This window comes from Fringilla coelebs (genome assembly GCF_963513975.1).
Source record: "Fringilla coelebs genome assembly, chromosome: 7".
NCBI classification, from domain to species: domain Eukaryota; kingdom Metazoa; phylum Chordata; class Aves; order Passeriformes; family Fringillidae; genus Fringilla; species Fringilla coelebs.
This window is the reverse complement of record NC_140035.1, coordinates 25,921,406-25,932,852: the sequence shown is the minus strand read 5'-3', so window position 1 is coordinate 25,932,852 and position 11,447 is coordinate 25,921,406. Positions and strand designations below refer to the sequence as shown.

Below are 11,447 nucleotides of genomic sequence, written 5' to 3'. Positions count from 1 at the left end.
GGTGAGGCGTCAGCATCTCTGCTGCTGTCCCCCCGGGAGTGGCCTCCTCGGCCCCTTGGACGCTGGCTCGGGAGTTTTTTTCACTTGCAGAATTACTCTTCTTTATCTGGCTCACATTAAACAATGTTTGGTCTTTTAAGCCCTTATTAGTAAATGACAAAATCATCCAACTGTGCTGCTGTTGCTATGTTCACAGGTAAGGCAAACTGCCCTTGCTATGCCAAAGCTGAACTCCTGGCTGACTATCTCCAGACTAACTTGCCCAACTTCAGGGTTCACAAGATTACTCAGCACCCTGACAAGTGGGAGGTAAGGGATTCTAAGTCAAGTCGCTGGTAGGTGCTCCAGTGCTTGATAAACCAAGAAAAGTGCTTATCTGCAGTAGGTTTCTTCTTCTCTTGTATTAGTGGTTTGCTGTATAGATAGAAGGGCTGCAGAAGCAGCTCTGGCTGTGAGAGCCAGCCAGAGGAAAGGGTACAATGTTTTGAGGAACTGACATCTCTGAGTTTACTACAGAAAATGGGCACAAAGTGTGGACCAGCCTCAAGCTGTATTATGTCAATAAAAAGTTCAAGGTGGTTTTGCTTGCTTGCTTAGTTTTCTGTGGTATTTTTTAAAGTATAAATGGTTGTTCAGCCTATAAATCTTTTGCTCACTGTGATTACATATACCTTCAGAGTTCTTACTTTTGTGGCATTCAAGGGCTTTGAATTACAGTGGAAGTATGAAATTATATATCACATGTTTGTTTACAGTGTGGATGGGCCTGTCTGAGTACTTATGTCATAGAAATGCTGCCTATAAGGCTCTGAAAAAAACTGCAGTCTTACTCAATGAAATAGACAGCACTGTGGTATTTATTACATTGTGTATTTTGCTTTACCCCTCCACCAAGTAACTTGAACAGTTAAGTGAAAAGCAATTAACCTCTTCACCTTACTTACCTTCTGTGGCTGAGTAAGAATCCTCAGATTAGTGTCTGCTTCACAACATTGCTGTCTTCTGTACCACTAAGACAACTAAGGGAAATCAAGACTTTGAGGTGAGCTATCCCAGTGTATCACCATACCTTGCTTTGTATTATTCCTGCATTTTGTACCCACTGGTAATTAAATTCTGAAGCACCTTGTAATTATATATTGAGAGGAAATAGTAAGAATGATTGTAGTTGTAATGTTTGTTATCAAATGTGACGTATTAAAACATCTGGTGGGGATGTCATCAGCAGTGGCTTCATGACATTTGTGAAACAAATGGATGGGAACACAGACAGTGTCCTATCATTTGGAGAGAACTGTTGGACCGTGGAGGGAAGGGTCAGCTTCTCGGAGGACTTAATGATTTTCTGGAATATGCTCAGGTAATAAACTGCTTTTAATACTAGAAGCCCAAGCCCATGTTGTACAACATTGTTGTTCCTTTTCCCTCCTTCAAACGTAAAATAAACCAATTGTTAATGTTACCTTGTTGGGTTTGGACTGCCATTTGCTTAGAGATCATCCTTTTTGTTCTTAGAAGTATTACGGCGTCACTTCAATGATGCTGAGTGAGGAAATGTTAGCCATTGCTGAGGAGAACCTGCAGGCACATCTTGAAATTGTAAAAGAGGATGAAGAGATTAAAAGTCTTATCAAGCCTATGCAGATCTGGATTACCAGGTGAGAGTGAAGAGAGTATCTGTGAACTTTTACTCTGTTCAGGAGAAGGCACTTTTTCCTATCACACATAAGAGGTGTAACCATCTGAAATTAATCACAAATCCCTGGAATTTCATTATTTGACTTGGATCTGCACCCTCACTATTTGTATTTAACTTAACAATTAGTATGTAACTTAGAAATAATTTATGGGTTTTTATGTTCTACACCAGTTCAAATGAAGGGTATAAACAGGCATCACTTAGACCTCAGATGAGTTTAGGGAAAAGCAAGTATTTACAAAATAAGCTAGAAATTTTATAGTGCAACTATCTTGCATTAAATGTTGTTGGAAATATTAGAGTAGGTAAAGAGGAGGTCTTTACTTAGAGAAGTTCCTGTGTTTCTAGTAGTCCTAATAGAGCACCTTAAAAAATTGTGGCTCTATAAAGACATAAATTTTAAGTGGTGGCATTTACTGAAATGCACAGAATGGAGAAGCCTTCAAATGAAAGGCTTCAGAAATGAAAGGAAGACCCAACTCTTTTAATTTTTAACCTGTTAAAATGACAAAGAGCAGTAAAGGATACAAGCTAATAGTATCTTTAAGTGTAATCAAGTACAAAATAAACACCTTTGTGTTTATGTAATACTTCCAAACAAGCAGTGGTTCATTGTTAACTGTAACTTTTCTGCATCCTCTCTTACCAGTGCATCAGTTCCAATCTGTTATCATCTGATCCCGCTGTTGGCAAATGGAGAAGTGTTTGGGATGACCACAGAAATCAGTATCCATTTGCTTGACACTGAGCAGTTTAAGGAAATGCTTTGCAGTATTGTAATGGAAGCTGAAGACATGGCATTCCCACTTCTCCGCAGTATTTCAGAGCACACAAAAATAGATCAGGCTTTTATTGATGCTGATATTATCATTGTTCTTGATGATGTCCTCTTAAACCTTGAAGTCCAATCCCTTGAGAACTACATCAGAGAAGTGAGTGAGATCTGCCAATTGTATGCTCCCTTGATTGAGAAGAATGCCAAGAGTGAGGTCAAAGTCATTTCATCAGGAAAAACATTTGCAAACCTTAAGGCAACAATGTTAAGGATGTATGGTCCATCCATTAGGCCTGAAAATATCATTGCCATTTCAACATCCTGGGAAAGTGCAGCTAAAGCCATGCTGGCTAGGAAGCTGAATATGAACACAGCAGGTGAATGTTTATGTAGCATCTAAGGAATTCAGCACACTTTCACGAGTATCTATTTCATTCCAGAACACAGTTGATGTGCATGCAGAAATGCACAGCAGTGCACCCACTGAATTTCTTGGGTGTACAGAATGCCAGAGTCTTTGCTTGCTCCAAGATGCAGCCCTGCCACTCTGGCATGTATTTCATGCTGAAAATATGCTAAGGAAGACAATTGTTTTGCAGATTGGGAACTAAGACTTCAAGATTGCATTTGCACTCTGTAGTGCATTGTTGTTTTGGAGCTGCAAATAAACATGACAATATACTGCTGTGCAGATAATGAGAGTAAAGTAGAGCTGTGTTGTAGTATTATTTTGAGGTTAAGTAACTTTCATTTTCAGGTCAATTGTTATGGCTTTGTTATATTTGCGCAGTTCTGCACTGCATAGCAAAGGGTGCTCTGACAGTCTGCTCAGCATCAGGATTCTGTAAGTGTTGCATAGCTAGAACTGGTCATTGATGACAAGTCTAGATATTTTGGAGCCTTATAAAATAGAAAAGCAAGTTAATAGACTGAATGGTCTATCAGCAGGTTATTTGAGAAAATCCTTTTGCACCAAAGCAGGTCGTTTTTTTAAATTATTGGTTTTGCTGTTTTTGATTTGTTTTTAGAGGATTTTAAAAGGAACATATCTGTTTGTTTGCAATATGATTTGTTACTGTTTTAAGAGTTAAATATTTACTAGATTTTGTCTATTATTTACAGTAACATGATATAAATTAAAGCTTCTTTTTCAGCTTGTGATGAGGTTTCATATGTTAGGGAGAACTTGGTTGCATTTTTCAGATCAAATAATTTCTGCTAGCAAGGCAGGGCACAGATTTAAATAATTCATTTTGAAAAGGATTTATGAAGCCCGTTTTTCTGAAAGTATTTGTCTTTTCACTTTCCTTTGTTACAGGAGTTAAAGATGTGATTGTGTGGGGCAATATTACTGGGTCTAACTACATTGATTTGTCACATGCAAAACTTTATGGATATGACTGTGCTATTCGGGGCCCTCCTAATTTTCAACGTCCTTTGTTGAATATGATTTATGATAGGTACAGTACAGATTTTTTCTTTCAAGTAAAATTAAATAACTGCTTTTAATCCATGCTTGTCTGGATTGTCTAATAAAACATAAAAAAAGTTTTTGTTTTCAAGATTTATCTTTACTGATTGGCACTGTACATAAAGGAAAACACAAGTTGAGTTACTCCATCTGCAAAAGAAGTTGGGTAGTTCCTAGTGCTGTGCTGTTGCACTCTCCTGCCAACTCTGTTTATAACTATATTTTTCCTACATTTTAAATGGGTTTCTCTTATATCATGAGCAGTTTATAAGAAGTGATGGAAGTCCAAGTAGTGATTTAGATGTCTAGTTTGCATGAAGGAACTTTGAAATAGTATTAAACAGATTTCTGAACCTGAATTACATGGAATAGGTCTGAGCATACTAATGTCGTCAGTTTCCCAAAACAGATGATTTGGTAATATATGTGAAAAGGATACATAGCAGCTAGATAGCTTTCTGTGGAAAGAACAGTAGCAGAGAAAGGGCGGGTTCAGTGAGAGGGCAGCAGATGTTACATACACCCAGGCCTGGCTATCTGGATCTCCCACTCTGGTCTAGACTTAGCATTTACTGGAGAGCAGACATTTCTATGTTCTAGGCTTGTACTGAGCCTTACACAGGCAGACTGGTTCATGGCTGGGTTCTTACAGAAGACAGTAATATATAAATTACATATAAAATATTAAATTGCATATAAAATATAAATGACAATAATAATAGAGGTTTTGACTTGAGTAAATGACCTAACTTTCACAGGACTTGTTACTTTTTAAGCTACTTTTTTTAAACCTTTTTTTTCTCTGTCTATAAAAATGCCTTGCTTTCAGCAGTGATGTTTGAGTAAGTTTTGACTATTTTCTTTCCTCAGTTTTAGTTCTTTTTTCTCTAGGAAACTACTCTTCCTGCAGTCATCTTGGTTTTTCATGCCTTTTCTCTCCATGTTTTGTTGGTAGTGAATGGATCCAATCAGAGCTCGTGTCGGCACAGAGCACGCTGAGTTCCCGGGTGTCCCGCTCCAAGGGAATGTTACCTGCTCATGCGGTAGCCACGGTACTGCGGTACTGGTACCATGGCTCTCCTTCTGAGGAGATCATTTCTGTGGGAATACTTAGTGAAGGTAAAGCTAGTTTTGCTTCACATGTTCTCTTGTAGCTTTGCTCAGCATATAAGAGCTTTTCCCCATCTATAATGTTATTTTTAATCATTATTTTTCATTTAATAAAATCTTGTAAAACAAATCGTGTGAGGCTAAGAGTTTGTTTCATCATAAGAACTTCCAAATCTAACAGAGCTTGTGATAATGCTCACTTTTTACAAGCGTCTCTTAGGTTAATATTGTCTTTTTGCAGATGATCTCTTAGTCTTTTATTTTAAATGCTTTTCTGATGTATGTGTTTTTTGCAAAAACTCTTTATAATTCTTAGAGCCTAGGCTATGAAAGTGTATTCTTCTTGTGTAGTTATGTAAACCAATTAATGGAATATTTCACAGCAACCTTTTAACCCTTATGAAATCAATAATTTTTCCCCTTTTTTAAGATGTACAACCAATACACAATTGTGTTATTACAACACAGGAAAGACACCTGTTGGAGATGGTCCAGAGGAGGGTCTCACAAAATGATCACAGGGATGAATGCCTCTCTTATGAAAACAGGCTGAGAGAGCTGAGGTTGTTCAGCCTGGAAAAGAAAAGGTTCTGGAGAAGAAAAGGTTCTGGAGAGACCTTATAGAACCTTCCAGTGCTTAAAAGTTCTTATAAGGAATATGGGGACAAATGTTTTAGAAGGACCTGTTGCAATAGGACAAGGGGCAATGGATTTAAAGTGAAGGACGGTCAATTTAGATGTTATATAATTAAGTTTTTTACAATGAATGTGATAAGACACTGGAACAAGCTGTCCAGAGAGGTGGGAGATGCCTCAACCCTGGAAACATTCAAGGTCAAATTGGATGGGGCCCATGGCAGGAGGGTTGAACTAGAGAGAGACCTTTAAAGGTCCCTTTAAACCCATCTGATGCTATGATTCATGCACATCTAACTAAAGTACAAAGTTGCAGTAAAAGGGACATTCTTTTTTGAACTGTAGATTGAAAAAGACAGTCTCTATTTATAATGGCACCTTACAATTGTAGACTTTTGCAAGTCTGTAGGACTTAATCTTGACACTGATGAGGATGTAATTAGAAATAACATGTTTTATCCTTTCCCCCCACCCCTCTTCTTCAGGTCAGTTTTGCATTCCTGAAGGAATTATCTTCTCTATGCCAGTGAGGCTCCAGAATGGTAACTGGGAAGTCATGACAGAATTAGAAATTAGTGAAACGACCCAAAAAGTTCTAGGACGCTTATCCCACGAGCTGGTTCAGGTGAGTTGAGGTGGTTACTTGAGTCTCGTGTATGCCCATTCTGCCACCTATGGGCACGTTGTGATACAACTTTGAGCACAGACCTTTAAGTGTTAGATGTACAAACTGCACACGAACACTTATGCATGGTAAAGACCAGGTATTTATAAGTGTCAGGTAGTGTTTGTGTATTGAAATGAATAGACAACTGTTCTGCCCAAAAGGAGATGATAAAAGAAGTTTACCTATATACATGTAGAATTTGCACTCCAAAGTTCTGCAGGCTTTGTGCAAAACAGAAATATTGCCTTTCATTTAATGTTTCTACATTCTATGTTGATTTTGCTTATATGGTATTCAGAGTATTTCTATGCTGGAAGACATATCTTTTGGCATATTTATGGTTGTGACTTTGCATGAATGAAGGCCAGACCTTACTAGAATTAGGGATTTTTCAGAAAATACAAAATCATTGAGTACTATTTTCATAATGAACTTCTTGCCACTTAGTGAAACAAAAAGAATTTATTTGTACTATTGAAATACTTTAAAAAGACTGGTCCCAAACTCTACATTCCAGCTTTAATTAGGTTTTGTGATCTTCAGTCATACTAGTGATGTGTAAGAATTATTTTGTTTTAACATATTTTAAATTTGTGCTAGAAATTAGAGCAGATTAAAAGAATGGGTGGTATTAAAATATGCTTTTTCTTCCATTTAGGAAAAGCTCGTTGCACTAAAGGAAATAAATGAAATGCATCCATATGAAGCAGAATAAAAACTCCAGATCTTCTCCCAAGTGTTTCTCTGCGGCTTTTCCTATTATTTTGCTTTTCAAGTTCTGTCCTCATTCATCAAAATAAGAACAGATGAACACTAAAGCATGTTTTAGTTTTGTTTTTTCACTTTTTCTCTATTTTCAGGTTGTGAAATTCCTGCATTTTTCCAATGTTCTTACCATTTCTTTGTAATTTTCATTCCTACAGACCTTTTCCCTACTTGGTTTTCTTTCTCCCTTCCTTGGGATTCTTTCTTTTACATCAGCCTATTCTTTACTATGAGCTGTTCTTCCCCATGAAGGATGGGCTGAAGAATGGGGAAACTATTCCAAGTTAGATACCCAGAGCCTCTACTGAGCACAAAGCCTTTTGGTTATCCATGCTTGGTTTTTGGGAAAGGACTAAAGACACAGTAAGATATTCTTGATGAATGCAGAATTTAATTATTTGGCTGACCATGACCTTGTTTAATCCAGACGGGGAATTCCCAATTAGATAAGAGTGTCTGCTCTCTGCCTGTGTGGCACTGCTGTTCTGTAGAGCTGTTCCCTTCCTCTTGTGTCAGCATTCAATTCTAAGCAGAGGTCTTCCCACTGCTAGTAGCGATGTGCTTAGTTGTGGCCTTCTCTTGTGACATCAGTATCAAGTATTCCCAAAGTTCCCTGCTTTATCTCCTTGCATGTGGAAGTATTTTTAGGAGACTAACAAAAATAGCTCATGTTTTGCCTTTTTTTTTTTTTTTTTACAGAAATGGAAACCTTACCTACTGGGTCACTTTAGCTAGAATTTTCTGGAGGAGCAAATGCTGGAAATTCCCATATTAAATAAGGTTTCCATTGCCCAAAAGAGCAAACTAGAAAGAAAGTCTAAGCATCACTGTAGCTTTTGCAAAATTTTCCTCATTAAAAATACTCCAGGATATCTCTAGGTGGAAAAAAATTTCAAAACCAGTGTGAATGTAACACTTTTGACCTGTAGACCAAAGTAAAATTTCTACTGATTTTAATGAGTCTAAGATTTCATTTGCATTTAACCACTTATTTCTTCAGACACTATTGAAAAACATAGTTTAATGCCTAAAGTGTTCATATGAAAATTTTGAGGACTGTCACATACAGATTAGAAGTTTTGTAATTCCAAATATTTTTTTTCAGAGGTACAGAAGCACAGAAGTATTTTTGTAATAAAATATCTTCTTAGGAAAAATTGATTTTTAAACAAAAATTATACATCTCCTTAGTGACAAGTTCATCTTTGTTTCCATGCTTTTCTTATTTATTTAATGAATTTCAAGAGAATACTCATGTATTTAAAGTCAAACATAATTAAATTCTTGTTTAAACAGAATTGTTGAGGAACAACTTTTACTTGCATCTTTGGTGTCTTAAATGATGAAGATTGTGTTAAAGACGTTCCTGTACTTGCTAATTTTTTATCAGATATGTTTAAAACAAAATAGCTTCCTGTTCTTTGAATCAGTTTCATATAGTTGCAATAAATTCATTATTTCTGTTCAAATGGAGGTTCAAGCTCTGAATAGGGGTGGACTTCCTATATGAGGAAACTAAGATAATTTACTGGCTGATTAGGACAGGACTGGGAGGGATGTCTTGCTGGTCTTAGACAAAAGAGCTCAGAAAGCTGGGGTATCACAAGGGGTCTGGAAGAATCTGGGGTTCTATGCAAAGTGTATATGGGAGAAACAACATTTAGAGGAATTGAGATATTATTGTATTTTCATGGAAGAGTTCACATGGAAATTGTAGAGATAGGTGTTGTAAAAATCTTGAAGAGAAGGGTTAGGAACCATTCATTTCATGGGAGTAGTCTCCAGGGAATTAGATTCCAGTAGTGTATGCACAGAAGATTGGCTGAGTTTCTGAGGACCATCTGGAGGCAGATGTCTCAGGAGAAAATAGCAGGGAGGGATGCTACCAGTAGTCTCTACAAAGTACCTGTTTTTCCTATAATTCCTTTTCCAAGATAGAAAAGTTAGCTTTTCTAATGTGTACTTACATTTGGGCTTTTTCTGTATTTATAGGCTTTAGCAATCTTACTCTTTGAATTCTTTTATTCTGCCAGTGGAGATAGTTCAAACAACGTGCCGTTCAAGCACCAGCACTGCACAGCTGTTAGTCAGAGGGAAAATAACTCTTCTGGCAACGTATAAGTAGACTTATCTGACTTCTGAGTCACCAGCTGAAAACCTCTCTTCTCAGAGACTGGGAGCAGAAAGAAAAAGCTGCTTGGGATGTCTCATGTATCCTAAATTATTCTAACTGGATTTGTCTAGTGGTGTGCAGGGAAATTCAGGTCTTTCCTCATGGAAGTATTAGTGAATGGAAAAGCTTTTTTTCCCTAGCTTTTGTTTAGGAGAAAAAGAAAGAAAAAAAATAGGAAAGCTAAAATATGGTAACATATTCAAAGTTGGTTACAGCTGTAAAACGGCAACTGACTTAGTCATCAGTAAGTTTGGGTTTTCTATAAGTAATAAGCACTTTCTGGGACACATTTTTTCACAAGTCTCTAAGTCATGTTATATATGCAGGATATTCACGGTATTGATGACTCCTTCTACCTGGGTGTTATGTAATTGTTGAAAAATTTATGAAAAGGGTTTCAAGTTGTATGTGTCTTACAAATGTTATACATAGATTCCTCATAAACCCTAGCATTTGGGTGTACTGAAGAGCTTTGTGGTTGGTCTGAACAATTCTAGTTCTCGGACATTACCACTAGGGCATACTATTTTTCTTCTTTGTGTAGCTGCCCCAACTCTTTGTTACAGCACATTGTGCTTTCTGCCTTACTGTGTCAGCTTCTACCTCATTTTCAGTCTCTATAGCAACAGTTTCTCAGCAACTGGGAGATGCTTTGTAAAGGCCTCTCAATTTAGAAATATTGCTCCAACCATTAAAAAAAAAAAAGCTTTGAAACAAAGATCAAAGAAGTTTTATCTTTAATAATTCAGGATATTTATTACTAATTAATTAGTGTTCTCTGTTTTGACTGCTTAGACAATTACCTGATACTTTGATCTGGGCCTTTGCTAGGCATTTGTTGTGAGCAGCTTTAATTTAAAAGCAAAACCTTTAGAACTGTGTCTTGAAGTCAACTTTTAAGTGCTATAAAACTACTGGACTTCTCTGGTGGTCTCATCTGACTTCTGGACCTTCAGTAAGTAATAAGAGGAAGGTAAGTGCAGCTACTGTATTTAAGAGGAGACAATAATTTTGGCCTTTGAATAAAACATAGAATGTCTTCACCTTTCACAGGAAACAAAAGTAACTGTAGGTTCTTTTATGCATATTTAAGATGTTGATCATATGTTGTCTGATTTCAAAAGAAAAGTCTCTGTGATCAGGTCGATTGATCTGCTGGGAGGTTTCTGCCTTACTTCATGTGGTCTCTGTACTTTAATTTAATTATGTAGAATGCTTCAAAATGCATTTTACTTGCTAAAGTACATATTCTGAGAACCTGTATGTCAAACAAAGTACACGTAAGTAATCAAGTGTTACTTTTCTTTCATATTCCACTAATATGGAATAAGAGTATTCTGCACATAAAAGTATTCATGTTAATGGGACCAGGACTGTTAACTGTAACAATTTACTTTCTGAACATTTGTTCATAATTTTAATTTTTTTGTTTGTATTCTTAAGTGTTTTTCACTATTAAAGCACACAAGTAACTGAAATATAACACACGGGCTGAAATAGTGTATCAATGGGCTAAGTTACTTCAGATTTCATGGGCAGCAGATACTGCTTTTGCTTTCACATTGTGTTCATGCGCTAACACGGAAGTTGATTCTTTTTATTGCACCCAGGCGCTCCTACTGCAGTCAAGACCTGGACTGTCTGCAGAATTTTGTATATGAAAATGTAGACTGTACATGCATTAATAATGTCTTCTTTAACTTTTTGGAAGGAGGGTTCATAGATATGATGTAGTGTGGTAAGACAGAAACACATGGTTGACTTTGAGACTGTGAATACCCTAGTACAAGACTATAGAGTGTTTTTCCATGTGGGTAATTTAAATGTTAGACATTGTGTTGTACTGGACAGAGATCTGGTCATAGTAACTATCAAGCACTCATATATTATGCATTCTGTATAACTCAGCGAGCCAGTGGATCTGTTCTTATTTGAGTGAGCAAATTCTAATGAGTTCTAATTTAAATGAGCTTAACCTGGATATTTTTACATTCATCCTGTCCATTTTCTTTATTTTATGTACCTCTGGTACAGAGAAAATAAAGGAGGTAAGCTGTGCATTTGTAAGTCTACCTTCTAGATTGCTTCATGTAGTCTTCACCAAACACTAATGTTTAATTCATTGCTCTGTGTCTTCTGATTTCACTAATT

The 11,447-nt window shown here is 36.7% G+C and overlaps 1 protein-coding gene across 1 annotated transcript; it reads left to right on the top strand.

Annotated features, from left to right (window-relative positions):
* Positions 1-153: 153 nt before the first annotated feature.
* Positions 154-7,073, top strand: MDH1B (malate dehydrogenase 1B; the record flags this gene model as incomplete). The annotated part of the gene is made up of 8 exons (XM_084208890.1): positions 154-309; positions 1,226-1,360; positions 1,516-1,658; positions 2,349-2,851; positions 3,793-3,934; positions 4,901-5,064; positions 6,177-6,316; positions 7,017-7,073. 8 exons carry the CDS (start codon positions 154-156, stop codon positions 7,071-7,073), a joined length of 1,440 nt encoding a protein of 479 aa, XP_084065016.1.
* Between the last annotated feature and the right edge of the window lie 4,374 nt (positions 7,074-11,447).